The sequence below is a fragment of the Aythya marila genome (assembly GCF_965140915.1).
Source record: "Aythya marila genome assembly, chromosome: 5".
NCBI classification, from domain to species: Eukaryota; Metazoa; Chordata; class Aves; order Anseriformes; family Anatidae; genus Aythya; species Aythya marila.
Genome location: NC_139046.1, coordinates 5,924,373 through 5,950,118, shown reverse-complemented (window position 1 = coordinate 5,950,118; position 25,746 = coordinate 5,924,373). Strand labels below are relative to the sequence as shown.

At 34.6% G+C, this 25,746-nt stretch overlaps 1 protein-coding gene across 1 annotated transcript; it reads left to right on the top strand.

Moving 5' to 3' along the window:
* Positions 1-517: 517 nt before the first annotated feature.
* On the top strand, positions 518-25,613 carry LOC309878779 (protein SIX6OS1; the record flags this gene model as incomplete). Its single annotated transcript, XM_082761715.1, has 17 exons — positions 518-566; positions 897-953; positions 3,777-3,903; positions 8,494-8,583; positions 12,459-12,646; positions 13,094-13,136; positions 13,550-13,670; positions 14,212-14,306; positions 17,391-17,530; positions 18,004-18,083; positions 19,457-19,542; positions 19,641-19,705; positions 20,834-20,904; positions 21,991-22,148; positions 22,677-22,812; positions 24,214-24,271; positions 25,411-25,613. 17 exons carry the CDS (start codon positions 518-520, stop codon positions 25,611-25,613), a joined length of 1,767 nt encoding a protein of 588 aa, XP_082617841.1.
* Positions 25,614-25,746: the final 133 nt, after the last annotated feature.

Here is a 25,746-nt window from a genome sequence, read left to right as displayed (position 1 = left end):
AATCCACTTTCCATTGCATGTGAATTGTGACTTTAATCACACTTATATACACATCTTCTGATTTAAACGTTCTTCACAGTTACTCCAGGAGGAGCGTACAGAATGGATAAGAAGCTTTTCCATTACCAGCATTGCGGTCGATAGGCTTAGTAAACCAGCTGGAGTAGAGGCTACACATTTTGTACACAAGCATCTTTTCTTGCATTCTCCACGCCTCCTAAGAACATTAAGCCTCTCAAGGTTAGAGCTGCTCCAGGAACCTTTACCCAAATTATACACTTCCTTTTTCTGAACTGTGGCTTAGACTTTCAGTAAACCCATTACCACAATCAGTGAGAAATTTGGTTCCACTAAAATAGATTAGATAATTAATTCATACACAGTTAAAACTGTTTTACTCCTTTTATCTTAAAACGTGTGGTATTGTCTTACAATTTTGACTTGTTTATTGTATCAATAAAGCTTTGGATTGCTTGTGTAAGTCTGTGAATTGCATTTCTCTTTTGTAGTTTACGTGATGAGTGACAGGCTCTTAAACAACTTGGATAAACTTCTGCTCGAGTTTGGTAGGTCATTATATTATGTATTTTTTAACCGAAAATTACTACTGCCGTTCATATAGCGACGTTTTCAGCTTTTTACAGTTACATTAAATTCAAACAAGCAAATCTGTAGTATTAAGGTTTGGGTGATTGCCTACATAATGTTTTGTTCACTGTGAGGTTATGAAGCAGGGCGCTATCAATTACTTAATGGCAAAACTGCTTGTCTGAAGGGGTAATTTTAGATATCTTGTTAAAATCTTTGTTTATTGGTGTGTGCAGGTAATATTGCACAACATTTATTTCACAGTTTATTGTAGGTAAATGTGAACAAGCATTTATTTTTCTTTTCAGTTTTCCAGCTAAAGCAAACTTCTTATGCAAAGGAACATGTTAATCAACAGATAAATTGTGAGTAGTGATAAGTTATCATTTTAATAACCATTTTATTTGTATCACTGAGTACACTGCTTTTGTTTCATTAGTCCTGGTACATGTTCTGAGTTGCAGGGGCGGAAGCAAGCTTAATAATGAAAGCTGTCCAGTGTCCTGCTCTCACCCTACCTCATCTTTTGCCATCAATACTTGGTGATTCTCCCTAGCAGACTCTGCTTTTGCTTTCGACTCTTAGCTAATGCTGTTCAGCTGTCTCATGGACAGCCAGTTTCATGCTGCGCCATTTCCTGCTCTTACTCTGTGGCTCCTCACAGTAACTGGCAGTTCTTTGATTCAGCTGTGCTTGCTCTGTACATCTGCCACTTGCCCGCCTTTCTTTCTTCATGGTTTTTGTGCTTCCCAGATTTGGACCTCTGCCTCACTGCTTCTTCTCCCTTTCTGTCTTCCTATAATAATGAAAGTTCTCTCAGTTGCTGTGACCTACTCAAGCCTGGTTCTTCTTTTCTGCAGTCAAGCAGCTGGAAATTTTATTCGGACTCCAAAACAGTAATCCCAATGGGAAAGTCTTGCTCCACATGCAATTCTTTTTACCTAGGACTAAAAAACAGCATATTAGATCTTAGATCTTGACAGATTTATTTTACCACATTGCTATGTGCATCACTCAGTTACGGGAATGGCTGTAGAGGAACTATTCTTTAGATGACCTGAGGACATCAGTGCTCATCACTGGTACCCCATAAGTAGAAACTGAAGTTCATACCCTTAAAGAAGAAGAATAAGAGAGCATTTGGGTCTGATTGGTGTTCCTGTATTTCTAATAATCTTGATTGATATGTCAAAGCAAGTACTTATATATTTAGAGGTTTATCAATATTAAACTGAAGTATTTTAAACTTTAAAACATCTATAACATTACATCTGTTACATCTAGAATTCTGTATTAACTCTTTGGTCATGTGATTTAATCTTAGAGCTGTTTCTTGTCTTAAAGTTTATGTAAGATTTTGTAAATTAGGATGGTTCTAGGGAAAATCCAAAGCCCATGTAGTAACATACTATAGCTGCTTTGTTCTGTTCAGAAATATCTATACAGGCATGAACTCACAAGTAACACATGAACTTCTAAATGTTTGGGTTAAATTGTTCAAAAACTTACCCAGAAATAGCTCCACTGATTTAATTTAGTCTCTGTGTAAGTATTACTTGGCAGAAGAACAGTTGTGTCATTCAGCCTCTGACTTTTGGTGTAGGATTCATCAGACTTTTTGGCTGGAGTCCCTCTATAATCAGTGGAGAGAAAGATTCACTTCTAGGGTGTGATTTGTCTCATCCTAAAGTAAGAGTTTAAAGTAGGTTAGATAAAGTATGGTTTAAAAAAATCTCTGTCATTCCATAGTGAGTGTGGCTGGTGCCACGTGTGTCTAGTTGTGAAGTAGATGTCTGTATTGTAAACTTGGGTGGGATGGATCTCATTCACTTATTTCAGAAATGCCTATTTATAGAAAATTCTAAATGAAATGTTAAGTGTGTAGCTTTGATTATATAATAGACTTTTTAAAATATAGTTGTGTTATATCTTGGTAAATCTCAAAATGTCATCTGCAGGCTATTTTCAAATACACCTTTTTTTCTGCAGAAATTAAGCGTATGTTGCTTGTCCAATAGTTTTGCTTCATGCTAAGTTAAGGCAATCCAAGTTATTAAGATATTAAAATATGTTGGGATTCTTTTCCTCTTCACTGACTGATGTTCATCTCTGATGGGTGTTCTTTACTGGTTTCAACCCAGGTGGCGCAGTGACTATGTAGCAAGTACTGCAAAACCAGGCCCAAACTTCAGGATGACTTGAAGCTCTAGAACAGTAATTGATGAGGAGGGCAGGATGGCTGTGATTGAGTGACTTCTGCTTAGGGACACTGCCTTTGTCTTACAGTGCATCAGGGCAGCCATGATGGCAAGGGAGAGTTGGCACAAGCAGTTCTGAAACCCTGTAGGAAAGAATAAATAAACAGCACAGAGTAAAAACGTACACCTAGTTGTGCTCATTGCATTGCATGCTCCTCATTAACTTTTATCTGCTACTCAATACATCAATTTATCTTATATTACAGGTTTCCAATCTGAGCAAATTCCTTTTTTATTTGGATTTATCTGTTTCTGATCTCGGCAGTCATTTGTGTATATGCTTTTAGTACGCTCTTAGTGATGTTTTTATTTTTCCCTTCTTGAAGTCAGCTTTCCCATTCTAAACATTTGTATTTCTGGACTTCTGTAAAAGAAAACATGTCTAAAAGAGACCTTTATCTCAAGCAACTTTTGTACTCTGATCAGTCTCCCCAGATGCCAGCATTAGCAAAGGCAAAGTGGCTTACACTCCAGTTTTCCTGTATACTACCTCTAGTGTCTGCAGACACATGTACTTCTGTGGCCTCCAGAGAAAACAAGGGTCAGCTTTAACTATTAATAAGAGCGCTTTACTTTCTACCACTATTAATTACTTCAGTTCTATGCAGATGGGGATGCAAAAACGGCATCAGTGTTTCCTTCCAAAGCCAATCTCATAATATTAAATGAAAATTAAGGTACCACACAGCTCAAGCCTTTTCACTCACTTTGTTGGTGCTTTGTTTAATTGCAGGCTGTCCGCTCATCTGCACTATTGAGTCCAAGTATTTTGGAAGAAATTTTGATTCCTCCTGAATGTAGATTTTTTATTTCATGGATGTATTGAAAGAAAAAAACAAAACAAAACAAAAACAAACAAACAAACAATCAAAACAAAACAAAAAAAAACCACAAAGAACCCATATTAATGTTTTTTTTTTTATATTTCAGTGTATTCTGTAAAAATCACAGAAAAAAGGAATGAAATTGCTAGGTTGAAGGAAAATATAAATACCAGCAACGAGGCAATTGCTGATTTACGCAAGCAAAATGAGAATAGTAAGGACAGCTGTAACGCGTAAGTACACTATAAGCTGAACTTGTAGTCATAGGTGGCATTAAGAAAGTCACAGAGCAAGTAGTATAAGAATATGTGTGCTCAGACAGGAGTGATATAAAAGAAAACTTTAGTATTTTCCAATTATTTATTAGGCTGTGAATCAGGCACAAGAATTGCAGTATTATCCATCCCCTGAACAAATAAATCAGAGAAAAACAGGCTACGTTTAAGTTTGCCTGTTTTAGTGCTTTATTAGAATAAAAATGTTCAAATGTCACTGGTACCATCTTTGCAGCATGCTAATAAACTCAGGTAGTAAGGTTGAACATGAACATCAGAACCATGATTTTTCTAATTTTTTATACATTGGAGTTCTGACAAATGTAGACATCTGACAATACAGAAAATTTGGCACAGATGATGTAATCCTGTCTTTTCATCCCAGTATTCATCTTTCTAAAGTCTGTCTAGCTCTTGGCAGCTGAAGTGGTGATTTGTTAGCATATCCTTTTTGTTTTCTTGCAAAACTGTATCTAGAGATAAGTGCTTGAAAATAAATGTTTATAGCAGATTTGAAAAAAATTTGCAGGATATGAATGGAGAATATGTGTGTTTCTAAGAATAAGAAAGAAGTGAAGATAGAGCAGGGTCCTCTCTAGGTTTACTTCAAACTATCTGAAAACAGAAGAAAGAATGGAATCAATAGTGTCTGAAGTGGGTATAGTTGGTAGCTGTTTGAATTGATTGCCTTTCTGTAATGATTCATAGCTTTATCATGAAAAGTTAGGAAAAAAATTTGAGCTTGACAAGAAAATCTCAGTGTTCTTTTATACTAAATTCTTGCTTACAGCACAATGTAGATACTTGTAATACTTTTGTAAATTGCTGAAATCATTCACACTACTTCCCTCTTTTTTTGAAATTGTAACTGTTATGTGATGCAAATATGGAAACAAAAAATTAAGGGTAGAATTAAGGATCTGACCTAATTTTTAATCATTGAATTCAAAGGACTTTGAGTGAGGTCCTAAAAAGAATAATCAATGGCATTACTGTAAAGAGACTGAAAATGAGAAATGGCTCATTCATGGGTACTTTATTCATACAAAGACTATGCTTGCAGAAGGATGATACTTCATGTCTTATATTATTGAAAATGTTGTTTAACAACGTACTGAAAATTGCAATAATCAAGCCCTGGCTACGAGATCAGACAAATAAAGACCTTATGTACTAGAATCATCTTAAACTTCTGGTATTTATCTAGTTGATGCTCCATATACACTGAACATGATCTAATATCGATTTTGTAAATTCAGATATTGTTTTCGAGTCACAATCGTCCTCACAGTTGATTGATTCAAAGACAAGTATTATTACATTTAGTTGCCAGAAGTACTCAATAGAGCTCTCAAAGAAACTAATTTTTGTCTGGATTACTATGCATCATAAACATACTGAAGCACATTCAAAGACTTTGAACAAAATACTGGATTCTTACATGCAACAAGTTTACAGAAAATACAATACATGAGACATATAGGGACACTACTGTGTTTTCTACAAAGATCCATATTAGTTTGTTTAACAAAGAACTGAAGGCACACAGGGACAAAAACGGAATACATATTCTTAGAAAAACGATGGCATTTTAAAAATATTTAGTTGATTGAGTGATTCAGACTCGAAATATTGATCCCAAAACAAGAATATGTGGTGAAATACAGTTGATGGGATGTTTTCCAATTTTACTGTTTATTTTCCTTATATGTTTTTGAAATTTCTCTTCTAGTGTTTGTATTTGGGTTCAAGAATGGTGAGAATTCATGGAAATAAAGGCAGATAAACTCAGAATGTTGCTAGTTTGAAAAGAAACTTCTGTCTTGTCCCACTTGCTAAATCACAGGAAATTTTTAGTGCTTTCAGTTTAGTGTGAATAAAGATCTTTTATACCCTAGCCAATGAAAGGAAAGACAAATAAATGTGATAGCCACCAAGAACCTCCATGAAACAGTGATGCATTTAACAAATTAATAGATCAGACTACTTCTATCCTTTTTCCATTGTTCTGTTGGGTTTTCATACTTCATGGTTTTTGTGTATGTGCTGAATAGGTGTGAATACAAAATGTAACACACAACGTGGTTTGCACTTTGGTTAACAAAAGCTCCATGACTTTTTCATTGATCATTTTTTCATTGCTCATTTGTTTTCCTCCAAAGAAAGATACAAAGTTTTCTGGAAGAAGAAAAGTGTTTGTGTGCCAGTGCACTTTTATGCATGTCCTGTTGGTTTCTGTTTTTGAAAGTCTGACCTCTTTAAAGTGTAGCTTTTTGCTGAATTCGTGGTAGGTGTGGTGAAGTAGCATTTTGTAACTACTTTTTAATCACTGTAGCTTCAAACAATTTGTGCCAAATAATGCTAACTTTCCTGGATGTATGCTGCACTTTCTCATTCAGCTTTTTTTTTGTTGACAAATTTTAAGGCTGTTATAAAAGTTGATTATATGTTGTTTTTTTTCAGCACCTGAAGTACATTATCTTTTGTTCAGGGTTATTGGACTTCAGCAATTTAATTGTAAGGCCTTTGTTCTATTCCAGCTTTGGAGTGCTTGTGCAAATGCACAGTCCTACTTTGTATGATTGCATGCTACAAGCTCTCCACTTTTGAACCACAGGGTATACTCACATCCCAAAATGCTGTTTCTGTGCTGTACTTGTGAATATACGGTGTAAACAGTACCATATATCCTCAGTTGCTCTCACTTTCCAGTAGAGAATTGCTTGCTTTGTTCAGTTGTAACCTTGTTCTGTATTGCCATTTCTCTTCTCCTCATCATTGATTTCCATCCCTTTAAATGTAACTTTTTTTTTGACCTGTATCTTTCCTGTTCCAGTTTTATTTGGTCGCTAGCTAGCTGTGCTTCAGGTGCTTATAGTTTTCTTCTTCTGTCTTAAATCTTCATCTTTAATAGGATCTGTGTAAGTCTTCCTTAAGCTGTTTCTTACGTGCACATCTCCTAGGACAGATAGTTCCATGCAAATTTCATTGTAAGTGTTTGTGTTGCCCTAGAGTAGCTTGTGTTCTAGACAAATGCTGAATTTATAGATAGTTATAAGCCCTGACCGGATAGAGTGATTGTGCTGCCTTTTTCTGTAGAAGGTTCACTTGGAGGGAATGTGCTTCTTTTTCATTGTAAATGGGATCTCTGTACCAGTGTAGCCCAGATGATTCAGCCATCATCTGAATCTCAGCTCCCAGCATCTCAGAATTTGGCTGTTTACAACCTGTCGCTACAGAGATTATTCTCTCTGAATGAGAAGAATGTCAGTAGCAAAATAATCTATTTAGCTCTGTAGGCTTAAGTTTAATTTTTCTGTTTCTTCCCTCACATCACAACACTTAGGTGTGTGTTCAGTCTTAATAAAAGATTACTCCCTGTTTGAAGGCTCCATGCATTGAAGATTTCTAAGTTAGTTTCTCACCATCTATAATTGAGCCCCACCCTGGCAATCTGCCGTTACAATTCTTTGTGAAAACATCTTTTCTGATAGCTGGTATCTCAGCTGGGAAGGTAGGAGACATCCAGGCCCTAATGGTTCATGCGCCGTATTTATCTTTTTTTTTCAGGCAGGATGTTTTCCTTTTAAAGACCCACTATATGCCTCTCCTAAAGATCACATCTTAATTTCATTTGAATCAGAGTTTACCTGCCTGTTTCCTAGAGTGCCCACATTCACTGAAGAGGCATCTTTAATACCTGGATATTGAGAAAGTACTGTTGGCATAGCGTCAGGAATCTTAAGTCCATCATGTCCTGAAGTCCTGAACTTCCTGAAGTTGCTGTGATTTCAGTCTAATCTACAGCATCCTGCTGTGGGAACATCACTTTGGTGAGCTGCATCATAGTTCTTAAATTATATGAGGCTCCTGAAAATTATAAACAACCAACCAAACACACAAAACCCACACAAAATGGATTATTTGTGTTTCAAGGCTGTTGGAGAACCACATGAGAGGAGGCAAAGTGGACCTATTAGTTTGCTCTGTAGGAATCTGTGACTCCAGATTTCCAGGTCAGCACTTGCAGTCTCTGGGTTATCGTACTGAAAGGCAACATCTCTTTCTGGCTGTTTTCTGAGCAGGACTTGCTTAGCAAATGGAAGAAGCTCTGAGTTGGTGGCTGCTGCTTGCATTTAAGGATGAGGTAGGTGCTGGTGATATTGCTGAGAAAAAGCAGCGTGCATTTCCAAGAACATACACATTTAAAGGATTTACTGGTGGCACTGTTCTGAGTACCTAAAATTTGTGTTTTGATGCCTAAATGCTTAGCACCATAGGTCCTGAAAGCTTGTGAAGCTCACTCTATCCCTTAAAAAGTGCTTTATAATCATTGCTAATCCTATATATACTCTTGAATTTGCAACTTAAAATCTTGAGAAAATAAATGTATGCATGTAAAAGCTTTCTACATTAAAACCATTTATGTTTGACTTTCAAAACATTAATTGTTCTAGTTAGCTACCCAAAGTAACTTGATGTTTTCATTTTTAAATGCCTTTTTATTAGGAGAGACCATTTATACACTTTTTTCTACTTTCTCAACAGCTGGAAGCCCACCTATGCAATTCTTAGCAAGCATGAAGAATATTTGAAAAATGAACTCGAAGTTTTGCAAGAAGCTACAGAAAATGAGAGGTATCTGTGATCATATGGGATGAGGTTTCTAGCAGTAGTGTCTATTAACTTCTCTAAGCTGATCAGCAAAGAAAGCAGTCTGCATCAGAAAGTTTTGGTAAACTTTTCAGTGTAATAAAAGTATATTTGGTTTATATTATTATGAGTTCATCAGCTACTTTTTAGTTACTAATGAAAAAGGATAAAATATGCTTTTTCCAAATTCAATTGCTTCCTAACTGTCTATCATAAATTTTCATAACATTGTTGAATTGCCTACAATTTCAAGAAAAGCCTGTGAAATAAAGGTAATTAATATTTCAGCTTTGGCAGAAATATGAAATATTTGACCACATTTGCCGGAACATGTTTTATCTAAAGATTTTTTTAACCATTATTGTGACACATCTTCACATAGTGTATTTCAGATATTCAGGTTTGGGAAGACTTTTTGGAAAATAGTGAGGTTCTGTTTTTTTCAGAAGCATCATGTAAATGACCCTAAGCCTTTACTTTCATATATGCACTAAATAAGACAACAGATGCATTCAGATAATTTTGAGCCTTTCTTATTTGTGAATATGAATTGAATGTGATTATTAGAATACGCAAAAAAAAAAAAAAATCATATACTTCTATATATTCTCGAAAATAACTACAAAGCATACACATTCAATGAATAATCATGAAAAATAAGGTAAGTGCCTAAGGAAAGCCTGCTCCATAATCATCTTAAGACCAGTTGTGGGTAAGGTTTTTGTCAGTATTAATTACATGTTCAATTTTGTTTAGTAAGTGGCATTTCTTTTAAGTTTCATCTTCACTAATTAATTTCTACATTTTAAAGAAATGGCTTGTTATGGAATGTAGCTGCCTACGTTGAACAGGATAAAGAACAGTTCCTGAAAATCTTCACTGAAATTTTCAAAATGGGGTGTGCAAAGTTAACCCTGTGAAGTATTGTTTAACACTCATATAAAAGTGATCTTCATTTTAGAGAGGCTGCTCACCTTTACTGATCTGCTTGGGAAGGGGAAGAGATTGGTCAGCCTTATGCTGAAAAAATCATGACAGATCCATCTACATACCTAAATACCAATTTAGAGATGTAACTGTAGATAGCTACAGTTAAGTTGGTTTTGTTCTTTTATATGTGTTCTTCTTTCCAGTAGTTTTAGACAGCAGAAATAGATGTCTTCTTTTTTAGGGCTCCATATTTGGTGAAAAATAAGGCCAAAGTGCCTTTCTATGATTATATGATGAAGCCATTTTGGCCTTTTCTAGTTAGATCTAACAAGCCGAAGAATCATTACTTTTGAATTGCTTCTTTAGATAACTAGTTTCAATTCCAACCTCCCATTTTTTTTTTTTGATTTATTTTCCTGAGCTTAATTATAAGACACCATGACTATAAATGATTAAATGAATTTAATTTATATATTTTTCACAATTGGTCTTCAGATATTTCTTTCAAATACAGTTCCTGTGTACTGAAGCATTTAATTATATACTCAAATTAGCAAGATGTGCAGTCAACAAATTTTAAATATATAAATTAGGAAGACAAATAAGTATATTTAAAACTTCATGTGCTAAATGCCCATCTTATCTGGCATAAGTGAATATTCAAGGCATGCTGCTTTAAATTGAAAGATGTTTTTAAAAGATGGGCAGATCAATTTACATTTAATTAAGCACTTACTGTGGAGGTTTTAAAAACATTCTGTTTTCTTTCTATTATTAGTTTCAAGAACATATAAGAATGCGTAGTACTGGAAGTTCATCTTGAAAGTATCACTCATGTATCATGTTTTATAAGTGATATTTTCAGGATGGAAAGAACAATAAAAAAAAGGAAAGAGGAATAAATAACTATCAAGGTAGTGTTCAGGAGCTTTGTGGATGTTGTCTTTTTTTCCTTTTGACATTAAATTAAAACTTTTTATAATGACTTTAGTGTGAACAGTGCTGAATTCTAGATAGCCTATGTTTAGCTACATGAACTGGAGGATGTGAATTACTTAGGAAAAATACTAAAAACTGTGATAATTTCTCAAGACTATTACACTATTCTATATATGGCTATAAATATTTATCTGTGGAAAATACATTTTTGGGAAAGGCATTCAAAGTTTGAGGTTTATTTTCAGAAGTTTGAAATGTACCAGTTGCAACAAATTATATGACTTTGATATATTTTTTTTCGCATTTATTTGTAATGCATTCTTAATTGTATATCTGCAAATTTCATTGTTGCTTAGCTAGTGTTTGTAGCATCTACTACATTCAACAGAGCTAAATATCTTCCATCTTTCGTACCTTGAAAATCTGATACAGTATACACAAATCTCAACTCTGTGTAATATTTATTTCTCAGTTAATTGACCAGGCTGTATTAATGATATGTGCTATATGTCTGGAGCTGTGGTAGGTCTTTATAAATGTGTACCATCAGCATAAATTATTTCTGTCAACTGTTATTATGTATTTTACATATGTCCAAATTCATCCTTTTTTTTGGTCAAGGATGAGGTTGAATAGAATACAAACATTTTAAATGAATGACTTAATTTAATTTTAAAGAGTTATTAAGCTTTTGCTTTCAAATGCGGAGAGAAATATACTGGGCTATGGTTGTTATTCATACTATTAAAAGACTGTAAGCAATTAAGACTTGTCATGTGGGAAATACAGACTTCCAGTAGGTTTATACTTACATTAAATGTGTGTGACATTAAGAACTAGAACTAGCTCTTTTGTTAATTACTCAGTGTTGTTAATTACTCAGCTAAAGATACTACTTCTGCACTGGAAATGACCTGTAACAAAAGTTATGCTTAGCATCATTATTGGTGTAACAAAAGATGTTTCCCAATGAGATAGTTGAATATTGATCTGTCATTAGCAATCTATCTTTGTAAATTCCTTGTCTGAATGAGAAAACAGACCAAGTAAAGTCTTTTCCAATGTAGTCACTGTCATTGATTTAACACAAGATGATGGCTGCTGTGTGCAAAAGTGTTTTTCTTTCTTTTTTTCTTTTTTTCCAAGCATAATATTGATCAATTTTCAGCCTTATGTGATGAATTACATCCAATTGCTTGTTATGCTATTTGTTTTTATAGCAATTTTTTTTCGAAGCCTATTTAAACTTGTAAGATGTCACGAACATTTACTTAACGGGGCCTCTTAATTGATGCTACTTACTTCAGTAATTTGTAGCTATGTACTCACACGATGTCAGTGAAATTGTATTAGTGTAGGTTAAATTTTGAGGGCAGTCCTAAAAAAAAAAAGAGTATTCTGGCTCTTTGCCAATTGAACATTTAAATGTTTGCTTAACCTTAAGCATAGATAATGCTATTGTTTTAGGACTAACACACGCTAATGTGTATGCTTAAGGCTTCCATGAATCAGACTCATATTGCTCAGCATTTCCTTGGAGGCAGCTCTTGAGTGATGCATCAGGCTGCTGTAAAGACTGGACGCTAGGCCAAATCCTCTTTTAGTGTAAGTTTGATACAGCTCCACTGAAAACACTGGAGTTGTGCCAGTGAACACAAGCACAGAATTTGGCTTGCTATGAGTATCATGATAATTACAGAAGGAAGAAACATTTGTCATCTGCTGAGCTACCTTTGGACATGGTATGGTCTACATTCCTGTCAAAATAATGACTGTTTGTTATATCATGAATGTATTCTTTGTTATGTCCAGTATAATGATCCATGAAAATAGCTGGAAGAGAACAATGAGAGTCAAATAGTGATATGCTAAAAGTTAATATGACTTGTTGCAGAACAACAGCGTCTAATTGAGCTGATTCCATAAACTAGGCATTTTTTCCTGATAAACAATAGCTTAATAAGTGGAAAAAGTTGTGATTTATTTTATAGGAAAATGTATCAAGATTACATAATCCAGTATAAAGAGATTTTGGAGCAACACCGTGAAAAGTATGCAGAAACTGCTCTTGCACAGGAGTGTTCCAAAAAAAAGAAAGAGATTGAAGAAATCCAAAACAGAATTCTGAAGCAGTCTGAACAATATAAATTGAAAGAAGACGCTTGCTCGGACATTCTGGGTACTATTATTATCAATGCTTAAACTGTACAGCCTGTTGCTAGTGTACTGCACATTAGAAATGCTGTATAGAAATCCACTAACTGATTCGTCACAATTTCTCTTAAGCTGATTAAAATTCTTCTTTTTGTTACACCATTTTTAAGGGAAAAAAAATGTAGCAAATTGAGATTTGGAACAAGATTTTAAAATACACATGCTGATTTGCCATTAGGCTTCTTGGGGTAAAAACATTCCCAAATTACTTTAGAACTAGACTTTCAAAAATGTACATTTATTTTTCATGTATGTTTTTTGTTCTGTTTTAAATGGCATTACCTTCAGTATTACTGCTGTTTCTGTTACGTACACTTAGCAATGATAAGTGTTCCTGAAACGTTAATTTAGCTTGTATTTGTAAAGAAAATTAGACTTGTTAATGATTTGAAACAAAATTTTGTTTCTGCAGAGCCTGTTCCTTTCAAATCCTTTAATGACTGGGCTTTGCATATGTATCCTTAATGCACAGTGTTTATAGAGTTTATGGGGAGGAAAGTTTCTATTCACCTTTTACATGTTTTTATTAAAAAAATATAATAATTGTTTATTTATATTTAGAGTGGCCCTAGTAGGCATTTCCCCATGAGGAAACTGAAGCTCAATTAATATTCTTCAGTTAAGTTTTATGGGAGCTTTTTGAGGGAAGAAAGTAAAATTTCATTTAATGACATATCAGTCAAAATGCTTCATTAAGTAGGAGAAGACTAATTGAAGTTAGATTTCGAGACTTGTCTATGAAATGTGGATTTGTCAGAGCTTTCTGTAGCTGTGTAATTTTCAGTTAAAGCATAGAATTGTGAGGGATCTGTTAGTATTCAGTGCTTGAAAAAAATAATGTTGCCATGTTTGTCCCTTAACATGAAAGTGCTTCTTTGAGGCAAAAAACACAGGAAATGTTAAAGCTTGCTGAAGTTGCTACACAAGAATCAGTTGAACTAGAAAGAGAAGCAGAGGAATTAGAAATGAAAATTAATTATTTTAAAAAGGTAATGGCATTTTAATTTTCTTTTATATAAGTATGCTTTATATATGTAGGTGTTTATACTGTCATTTGCTGAAACAAAAAAAGTACGTTTTCAAGCACATGGGCCAACAGGATGATATCAGAATTGGCAATTATTTTTCTATAGCATCACATATGTTTTCTTGGAGAAGAGATGTCCATGAATATAAAGGCTCTTAAGGCTTGCTTTCTGTTGACCTCAGTTTACACCATAATTCTCTCAAGGACCTGTGTGCAATGACTTTCATGTTAGCTCAACAGTGCCAGAGCATACTCAACAAAATATAACAGGACTATTCCTTTGGAAGCCACAGGGCTTGAGTATACTGCCTTCACAGGTCCTACTATTTTTAAGAAGGTTTTGTTAATTTGAATGTATTTAACTAAATATGCTTTACAGTAAGAATTGCATAAATTCCTTTTCTTTCCTTCTTAAGAAAACTTTTCATTATACTGCACATATTTTAATTGCAGCACATTTTTTCCCCCAAATTTTTATGTTTATCTGTTCTTTATCTTTTAAGAGATTTGAAGAGACTACAGAAGATCAAAATGATGCAGAAATGGTTGAAGGAAAAAATCTGAAAAGTCTAGAGAAGCCAAAGAGTTTTAAGGAAAGGTATGTTTAAAAATTATTTATTTTCCCTTGCTTTAATCCAGACATATGTGTGGATAGTTTTAAAGGTTTTGGATACATTTACAGTGACTGTAGTCAGAAATAAAGTGCATTAACTCTACTAAACACATAATTGGTGAAAAGGAGTCATGGTTACAAATGTCATTCGTCTTCAGCTCTGAATTACTTAAGAAATTTAACTCCTAATTTGGTTCTTAAAAAGAAGAATGAGTGAAAGTTTCATAGACAGGATTAATCATTTAGTAAATTAGTTATCATTTACAACTTGGACTCACTTTAATTTGAGCTCAACCACAAGGACTGAAATCACCATCAGGACCATCTTGCACTCATCTGGAGTTCTTGTAAGTATTAAAAAATTGCCCTTAAAACTGTTCCTGTTAAACCAAAAGCTGTTTTAAACTTAAAATAAGTCCAAAAGTCTTCCAAGTGATTTTACACCATGGTCTTCTTGAAAAAGAAGTTTTTTAGAGTTTGGAATTGGAATTTAGTGGACCATGTGTACAGAAATGTGCCATCTTAACTCTCTAAGCTCCTTTCATAGGGACATTTTAGGTTTTTAATATCTGCTTTTATATCCCTGAATTAATCAAATGAATTATTTTTTTCATGGTTTAAAGCCTTATACCTGTTCTGCCTTCTAAGCTTTTTATGATTGTCAAGATCTTAGAAACAAAGGGAAGCAAGAAATCCACTTTGTTGTAAGACTAGGTGAAAAAGATTGGAAACACTTTCTTGGAATTTTCAGAGGAACCCAAGTATGTTCAGTCTGCAGAAACAAAATGGCAGGAGAAGTAGATTTATATTCTGGGTGTGGAGACGTAAAAAGTATTCAATTAAACACTCAATGGAAAGAAATTCATAGGGTGCATTCCTAGACCTTCCAGTGGTATGTTTATCTCTGTCATGGACCTTTCAGGTGCTTTTCCTTTCACCGGAAGTTTTGTCTTGGTTGCATACAAGTAGATCTTTTTGGTGCTCCTATCAAAGAAATAATTCCATGGCTTATGTCATGATTATAAGTTTCTGTAAACATTTTGTGCTATTACAACTCACATTTCTCTTTAACCTCTGTGTATGTGAGATATAGCATATAGTATCAGACCACAACCTGATTACTAATTAATGGTTTTGTTTTTGAAAGCTTGTTCTTGTCAAAGATATCCTCAGCATAAAGGGTTGTGGAAAACTGTAAAAATTGTTTTAAAATATCCCTATTTGGCATTAGTATATTAAAAGAAAAAGGAAGCACAGAATTAACTAATGTTAAGACGATCACAGAAGCATAGAAGTAACCACTGATGTTAAAAATCAGAATTTTATTAATCTGTGATTATAATCACTGTAAAAAGAAATCAAACAGAAAATGTGTTAAGATAATGAGTCATATGAATTAAAACCTTCGCAGACTCAAGACAATGTACAAAAATATAACAGCAGAATATGGGTACTAAAGGCAGGAGAGGAGTCTATTGTGAGTTGTTCTGCAGTCACTACACTGTGGCTCCTAGGCAAAGAGATCTTTGTGAAGAAGCAGGAGGTATCTTCATCTTCTGCTACAAAAGAAGGATGGAAAGAGAGTTTTGATACATTTGATACATTCTTCTGAATAGATATATATTGTAAAATAAAGCTTTATTTAATGTATGGCAATTTTCTAGAAATATAGAGAGTTGTCTGCTAGGTTTTACAAAAACACACAGAAACTGATTCCAGGAACTTGTAAAAACACAATTGGCATCTTAACCTGTGTAAAAAAAAAAAAAAAAAGGTTAATGGCAATCTAAATCATAACCATCAGCAGCAGCCTTGTTCAATTCATTTTTGAATGATGATTGTGATAAAGTGGCCAAATGAGCCACACTGAACAAAGTGAGCAGTTTTAGCCAGGGCTCTCTGCTTAGCTCTAGTTTTATCACTCCTTGGTTTAAAGATTTCCACATCTGATCTTAAAGATAATTGGTCATGTAAACATCTTACTTCCCATAGTACTCGTTCTTGACACAAGTAACATCTATAATTGCTGTAAATAAAAGAAATAGACATTTTAGTTTTTTGTTTGTTTGTTTGTTTGTTTCCTTTTCTGGTTTGTTTGATATATTGGGTGATTTCTGTAGTTTGTTAGGTTGTTGTCCAGCTCAGCACTTAGTGTGTATACAACTTCATTGGTAAAGATTTTTCTTTTTCATCATTGTTATTTGACTGAGGTGCATTCCTGATTTTATGTGATCACAGTTGAGCATGCACCTGAGTTTATTGTGTTGTTAGGTCTGATATCTTAACCAGTGCTTCTAGCACTGGTATGTTTTAACCAGCAGTATTGCTAACTTTACTCCATGCTACCTTATAAAGTTCATTGTATTTTTTATCTTATTTTAATTTATGAAAAATTTCAAGAAAACCAGGAAGACTGGCTTTCTTGCAATCTTGAATCTTCAGTTATTCCAAGTAGTTTTGCTTAGTCAGCCAAAAGCAGATGTTGCAGCTAGAAACACAGAGGCATCAAGCAGGAATGCCAAAGAGAAAATAAAATAAAAAATTATTAAAATAAAAGTGGTAAATGTTCCTGTGCCAAATTGTTCTGCTAACTTTTGTCTTTCTACTCCGTAAAAGGCTATTTACCATACACAGATAATTACCCTACAAGTGAAAATGTTTGCTGTTGTTTTGTCTTTTGTCTGCCTACAGTATAAGTATTTTGGACAATCTCAAGGAGTGAAAAAGTGTTTTTAAATGTGGAAGTGTGATTGCAGAGCTACAGTTATGATTAAAGCTCTTTTACAAAAGTGTAAAACCAAAACTATTAATACTTTTCTTTGAGACTGACAAAATTAAAGTCAGCAATGTTCTTATGATCATCTTATTGCTATTTCATGTCCCTGCTTTCAGTGGTATTCTCTGTCTGGTATTCTTTAAGGGAAAATTAAATCTTACTGATTGCTGGAGCTGTAAGATGTAGAACCTCTCTGGAATCATGCATCTCCTTTGAAATCTCCACTTATTTGAAGCAGTTGTATTTTATGATTTCCTTTCTTTTTCAATCATTGCCTTAATTTTTATTTTTAGGATATTTGAAGAGAGTGAGCATCCTTCTTTGTTAAATGAGAAACATCAACTGTATAAACCATTACATCTCCCGTGCATTCCCCGGAAATCAGTCCAGTCTGTACAGACTATTAGATTCTCTATGAAGCGAACGGACAAAGGTGCAGTGTGTTTCCAATGATCTTTTTGTGAACATTTTAGGTTATTTTTATGTAAATAAATGAAAACCATGGTAACAAATGTACTCAGCTGTTTTTACTGTGATAGTTGAAGCCAAGCTTTCAATGAAAGTTGAGTACATACCTGTCTTCATGTTCTGAAAACCTTCTGATTCTTCTCTCATCCATGCAATAAGTAAAGTGACATGGTGGGTATATTTAATACATAGTGCCAGAGAAAAATGAAGCATACTTTTTGCAGTGTTTGTAAAAAAACAAACAAACAAACAAAAAAACCAACCTGTAAATAGTATTTGCTGTAATTTGTTTGATAACTTTCATATTTTCTGATACCTTTGTTTTAGCTATTCATTAGCAGGAAAATTTCTAAGCTTTGTTGATAAGTGCACTTTAACAGTGCAGTGCTTTGGATGCTTACTCCTATTGACAGTATTAAGTAAGTTTTGTTAATTTAGGGAGGGAAGAAAAAGAGAAACATATGGAACATTCACTTGCTACTAGCAGTTCCTCCAGCCATGCAGAAAATCCGTCACAGGTATGCAGTTCTCCCACTGGTAAAAACATGGGATTATATAATGTTTTGTGTGGTTGTTTAAATTGAAAATACTTCAAATATATCCAGTGCTAATCTTATATAAAACTTAAGCTAAATTAACACTGGAACCAGGATGCTGAAGACTTGGTAACCGTAATAAAAATCTGTGGTACTAGTTCTAATTCAACTGAAAATATGTATACTTTTGCAAAATGTTTTTAAATTTTAGAGTAATCTTTGTAGATGCTGTGGTTTAACCCAACAGACAGCTGAGCACCACAGAGCTGTTCGCTCATTTCCCTGCAAAGAGATGGGGGAGAGAATAGGAAAAAAGGTAAAACTCATGGGTTGAGATAAGGGCAGTTTAATAGGACAGAAAAAGAAGAGAAAATAATAATAATAATAATAGGAATGAAAATAAATATACAAAAGAAGTGATGCACAATGTGGGGAGGGAGGACCTTTATAAGATGAAACAAGACAACATGAATCCAAAGATGAGGATGGGAATCTGGGACCTAGAATTGCATTAGAAAATAGTGGGAAGCAGTAAATCAAAGTTAAGGGAATTTTAAGAAAGGTTGATGGCAACAACAAGAAGATGGAGTCTGAGGGAAAAATAAAAAGAATGAAGGAAAGGAGGTTTTTATGCTTCAGAAAAGGAGTGTGGTAAACTACAGAAGGTGAGTGGCAGACAGATTCTGCATACCCATCCCTTTTGTCCCTTACCCCAAGCTGAATTCAGTTGGATAGCATTTTGCAAATTAAAAACAAACCAGAACTATCAACTCGCTGTGAACTGATGTGTTAGCTGACGCTGAGGCATAGATTCCTAGTGCCACTCTTCCCTTAAGGCACAAATACATGTTGCATGTCAGAGACAGAGCTTCTGATCTGATGAAATTCTGTGAGGTGGGAGTGTTTTCATGTTACTTAGAGTTATTCCGTTCACATAGCAGACACTCTTTGTGTCCTCTTTGTGCGCCCTCTTTGACCTTAGGACATGGAGACAGGCCCTTCAGCCCGTGCTGTATTGCCAATCAGGACCAAACTGGCTGCAGTAATAGAGAACACGTATAAAGTTTGTAAATTATGTAATGTTATTATGACTGAGAAGTTAATTTTTCACCTCTAGTTATCAATGCTGTGAATGCAACTTTATCAGAAAAATGGAAGTGCTTTTGGGTATCGTGCTGTAAGAAGAAAAATGTTAATCTTAGGTAAAACAGACAGGCAAAAAAGTGTATATGTTGCATAATTGTTTAGCAAAGATTAACAGAATGGATTTAAACAGCCTAAAGAGAAATCAGAATGATATTGTTGAAGTGACAATTTTATATGCTGCCTCAATTGATTTTTTTGCAATGTTATAGATGGTTATGGACACTGCATGGACTAATAATCTACAAATTGCCCAAGGTCCATCAACAGCAAGCTTGCAAAACCAAATGCAATTCAGGTAACTTTTCTCTAATGAAGTAGCTTTCATTCTTGAGATTAAAGTTTATGGAAATAATTCACATTGAAACAAACAGCAGTGTAACTTTTGTCTTTTAGACAGGTAGTTCCTCCAAAGCAAGTGACTACTAATCAACAGTTCGAGAGTGAAAATACAGCAATAGGTAAAGTACCACAGACATTTTCTGATCAGGTGTGCTCTTACTGTAAACTAGACCACAAAATGATAAAAGGAAAAATTCTAGGACCCAAAATTTCACCCTGGTGTGAATGGACCACCATTTGTTTTCCTTTTACGTCTTGATTATTTAGTTTAAAATTGAGAATACAGTAGGCAGGCTGAGTCCTAATTTAAATGGAGACTGAACTGTGCAGTAATGTGGTATGCATTCTACATTAACCACTGCTAATGAAGGGCACCTCCCAGCATTTCTTGTAAATCTATGCTCTTAGTTTCTGTTTGGAAACCTGTGTGAAAATCTACCCAAAAGGCATGATAAAATGCAAAGAAAAGGGCTATAGCAAACTAAGGAATTCAGGAAACTTGAAGCATCAGATTAAGATTTAAAAAATGAAAATTAAGAAGTATGCACAAAATGCTTTCAGAAGCAAAACAGAGTAGCTGCAAATGCATCTACAGTTTTGAAGTCCCAGGGCACTGAGCTGTAGCTTAAATGTTTTGTTTGTTTGTTTGTTTTTGTTTTTGTTTTTTTTTGTCCTAATTGTACTGTCAGTTTAGATGCATTTCAAAAACTATAGTCTATTTTTTTATAAATAGGATCCTAATTATATGTCCTGAAACACAGGATCTTAGCTTAGATCTTGCATGGTCTAAAGCTTTCAGCAGAAGGTTGGGTAGCATTCTTCTCATTTCCTACCCTAGATTTTGCCCAGGTCTTGAAGATATGTTCCATCAGTCTCATATGGATGTGCTTTTTATGCTGTTTCTACGTGGTTTCTATTGACTGGTATTAGCACTCTCAGAGCGCAACAGCTGGATTAGACAAAAGTAGCACTCAGGGAGCAATAGCTAGATTTGAAGAACACACCAAACAATATGAAGAAGCTTTAACATTGCTTTAATGCTAGTGAGTAAGTGGCAGAACGAGAGGTAACTATTATGAAAATGGCCACAAAGTGGGTTATTATGAAGACTACGGTCGGAACACTTCCTTATCAATAGCAATGCCAAGTTAGTAGATCTTTTTCAAGGATTCTTTCCCACAACATAACTTTTACTTATCCATTTAAAATGTTGTTACAATACAAGCAGTACTGTATTCTTTGTATAGAAGACCAAGAGGCCAAATGTGATGATAAAGAAGCAGAAGATGAGCCTAAGGATTCTTCGTATATACCTCAAGTAAGGAAAGCGTTTCTTATGTCAGACATAGTTATTTTATTTACTGCAGTCAAACTATTCTGAAGTATTTGAATCAATTGGTAAGAGGTAATTAGATTTCTCAGGAATTGGCAAAGTGACTCACTTTAAGGCACTCAAGAGGTGAGAAGCCAATCTGTGTCTTCTGATTACTAATACAATGATCATTGCTTTTGGCCTTGTCAATGTTAATGTTTTTTTATGCTACCTTGACTATGGGCCATCTATGCCCATATGCACAGCATTTTTTAGATAGAACTGGTACATGTAACTTTCATCTGTGTGAGCTAAGATGCGTGGGAAACTCACTTCTTCCACAAAACTCTAGAAAATAGGCTCTGTGCTGGCTACAGAATCCAAAAGGCTCCATTTGCACTACTTCTACAATCTGTACTTGAATGGGAGTTTAAACTCACCATGCCGTAATATTCAAGCTACTTATTTGTACAGCCGTAATATTCAAGCTACTTATTTGTACAGCTTGCATGTATAGGTGATACTGAGATCAAGTTTGAGATACTCATCTTCTTCTAGTTGGTTACAGGTTCATGGCTGCTGGCAGCTGGTGGAGAAAAATATCTTTAAAACAATATTGAGCCTGGTGGAAATTGTTCTACAGAATTCAAGTGTATATTCTCCATTAACATTTTCTGAGAAAGAGGAAATAGTCAGATGAAATATATTCTGATGGTTGATGTTCCTTTACTTCACTAGAATATCATGAGGATTCCAATGTGACTCAAAGCATTAACTAAGAGACACTTTAGAAAGAGAGAGTTCTTTTATTCCAAATCATTTTTTTTTCAGTCAGCTTACAAGCTTCTTAATTTTGGAATGAAAATTTGCATACATAATTGCAATCAGAAGTACTCCATCTTAATTAGTTAAACTAAGGTTACAGTTGTAACTGTGGAGAATATGTAACTGTGAGAATTTATTGAATTCCCTTAATTTTTTATGAAAATAAAAAAATCTAACTAAGCCTGAAGCATATGATGACTATGTTTAAAACAATATTTGGGGGAATTACATATGCCATAAATGTTATTATATGTTTCTTTTAAACAGAAAATACATACCTATTTTAAGTCAAATGAAAATAATCCAGACACAGCAGAAGAAAGTGCAGAACATTTTCTAAGAACACCTGAAACACCTGAGTTTGTTGGAACACCTGACTCAAAGGGGAAGAAAACCCAGTTCTCTAAAACACCTCCATTTGACTTGTATGATTTCAGCTTTTATATTTGGATTTCATAAGTTAATTTGTAATGATGTTTATTTTATATTTCTGCTATTTTTTGAAAGATACTACAGAAAGATTTCCATAGAAAGCTCTTCTGAAAATACTATTTTTTTTCTGAGTTAGGTTCTGTTCTTACACTATCATTTCTACTTGAAATGTAGCTTTTTCAAGACCGAGGGGGACTTTGCTTACAAATATGTGAGGCAGGTTTTTTGTAGCTCATTTGCTAAAATTGTTGTCTTTTCCTGCAGTAATATTTGTTAATCAATTACTATCTTTAAGCATTTTTTTTGAAACACGAGAGTAAAATTGGTAGGAACACTTCAGTCTGATTTGAAGGGCTGTATTACCCATTCTGTGTTGCAAGAAGTAATTACTGATGGAAGATACAGTAATTTGGGAAAGTCACAAAACATAATAAGGACAAATAGAACAACAGCAACAAAAAAGCCTTCTGTGCTACTTTTAAAAAATTATTAATGTAGGTTTTTCCCTTCTGTCTTTACAGCATTCACAATTTAGGTTGTGAAGAAGGAACATCAAAATCTCCGGCTTTCTTTTCTCTCATGAACTTCTCCCAGAAGTCACCTGGCTTTAATTTGTTTGATTCTTCTGTGTTTGGGGCAGAACATTCATCTGATGAGGTAAAAATGAGTACATAAGAATATTGAATTTCCACAAAGCAAACAATGCTAAAAAATAGTATTGACTGCTAATGAGGATTTCTTGAACGATCATCTTTTAAGCCTTTTTTTATTAGCATGCTTAATTTTACATTTGATATCTTTAGGAAAAGCTTATATCCTTACCTGCTGATTCTCCTGTGATGACTTCTGATCAAGGACTGGATCTTACCCGTATGGGTACACAAGTGCACACAGGTGCACAAGTGACTAAATTCACAAAAAGGTTACTGGTTTAGCATTGCAACGCAAAATTTTAGATACCCTGGCAGAATTCACAACTCACATGCCAATCCTGCATGACTTTGTCTTGCTGCAGTGGGGAATCGGGCACTTAAATTGTTGCTTTTTTTCATCCTCCATTTTTCACAAAATGCAGAACACTTAGGAAAAGAATAAAGGTTTATTTATTAGGAGAACTGAAAAGCAAATATATTTTAGCATCTATATTTAAATGGAGGAGGTAGCCAACTAATTGGAACAGGGACTGGAATCCAGCTAGTGCTCCTTATCCTTTGCAGATTGCCTAGCTGTAGTGTTCCAGAGTAATTTTTATTCTCTCTAGGCTAAGTGATAGGCAACTGGATATTCAGGATAGATGTGTGTCAGTGTGTAACACAGTGGTTAGCTACCACTCACTGGTAATGCAGATGCAAACCTCATTATAGAAATAAGGGACTTGAACCCAGGTATCTCGTATTTCAGTGGGTGTGCTCAGTCTTCTGGTTACTAGGTGAAATCTAAAGGAGGAAAGAGGGACAATATTTATTTTGCATTTCTCAAAATACATGATGGTGATATCTCCTATCATCAGCCCTGTGTAGGAGAAAATAGACCGGTGGATAGTTTGTGAACTGTTTAGGAATGAGGTAGGTCTAGGTAAGGTGAGGTAAGTGAGTAGGTAAGTCACCTAATACTCTCAGAACCCATGTTATATTGTAACAGCTCAGGAATTTACCAGCCTCTAGCAGTCACTTCACTCTTCACAATTAACAAGTTAGATGGGAATTTTGAAGGTCTTAATATGGACTTAAGTATCCGTTATAAATCTTGCCTAAGGATTCTGCATATATACCTCAAGTAAGGAAAGCATGAAATGTATCAAAGAATTTACCTTGCAAACTCGGGAATTGATATATAAATTTAAATTCAAATGCTAATATTCACTGGTGGGCAACCTGATCTAGTGGGTGGCATCACTGCCCATGGCAGTGGGGTTGTAACTAGATATCTTTAAGGTCTCTTCCAACCCAAGCCATGCTATGATTCTATGAATGTGTCTTTCTCGCTTATTACATATCAGCGTTAGAACTTACATTCTGTCTTTTAAATTTGTTAAATGAAATGTCTGCTTTGTTTCAGACAGAGGATAATTATCATGTGGGACACTTGAATCCCATGTCCCCACAGAAAGATTTTGGTAAGTCTGAAAGTACTTGTGTTTTTGATTTGTGATATTGTGGTTTAGTGGTTTGTTGTGTTTGTTTTTTTGACTAGCTTGAATCTTTCTCTTCATACTTGTCTTATGGACCTCAAATGTGTGAAGTTTCATGGAAAAAAGGAATGTGAGAAAGAAGAAACAGAAATAGGGATTGTATTAGGTGTATTTGAAGCAAACTCTGAGAGGGGCTGCAAGGGGAAAGAAAGATTTAAGTGTCAAAGTTTTGTAAGCCTTTTCATTCCTGAAAGGAGCTCTGTTCTTTAAATGTAAAAAGCTATAGTCCTGGTAAAAAACACTTTTTTTAACTTCAGGCTACTATCTCAGTGTTAGAAAAATACATCTATTGTTTCCACCCCCCCCCCGCATCTGTAACAAAAGCAAAGTTTTCATTTGATAAAAGAAACCTTGATCATCACTTTAAATCATTGGAGGTACACAATGTAAAAATATCACAAGTGAGAGACGAGAATGAGACTTCATAAACCATATCTTCTACCCATACAAAGTGAGCCACACACATTTATACATTCTGTGTGAAATCCTGGCTTTAGTGAGGAGAAAGGACAATTTTTCAGTGATAACAGTAGGATCAAAATTCACTTTTGATCAAGCGTTTTTCTGAAGGGAACTGTAATCTACTCTTTTTAGAGGTCCTGCAGGTGCAAAGCCACTTTTTTTTGAAGTGGATGAACAAAAGTTTATATGCATACATAGGTATTGCAGAGAAAAGGGTATGAATTTTGTGTTACTGAATGTGAAACTTGGGGGGTTCCTCTTTATAGCTTTGTTTCTCCAAATATTTCAGTGGTTTTTCAGAGGAGAAAGAATTCACAAACATGTGTCAGTTTACAAAGACTGTTGCTTAGTATTCAAAATATTTCACCCAGTATATACTGAAAAAGTGTTTTGTTATTCTAAATCATTCAAGTGCTTCATTCTACATAATTTCTGATAATGCCCTCCGTTAAGTACCGTATCTAGTGCAGAAATAAACACACAACTGTAGTCTGATATGCAGTGGGCATTGGGAGTAAAATATGATTAAAGGAAGCATATTATGCTGAATGCAGTATTCTTTCAGTAAGACAATCTAAAAATATAATATTCACTCTATATAGGAAGCTTATTTGGGAAATCAGAAAGTGAGGATGCATTTGCCTTTCCCTTCCCCTCGGACTCGACTTCTCATGCATTTGGAGATGGAAAAGATGACTTTAGTTTTCCATTTGCATTTGGACAGGATCAGAGATCATCACAGTCTCCTTCTGTGAAAGGTTTTCATTCTTCCTTACAAAATACAAAGCCATCTACATTCTTTTGAATACCTTTGCCTTCCTTTTAAATTCTTTTCCTACTTAGCCTTGACAAATGTTTTCAGTTTCTTAAGTTAAAGTACAAAGCATTTCATCTTCTCCTTTCATTTCATGTAAGAATACATTATTGCAATTGCTGCA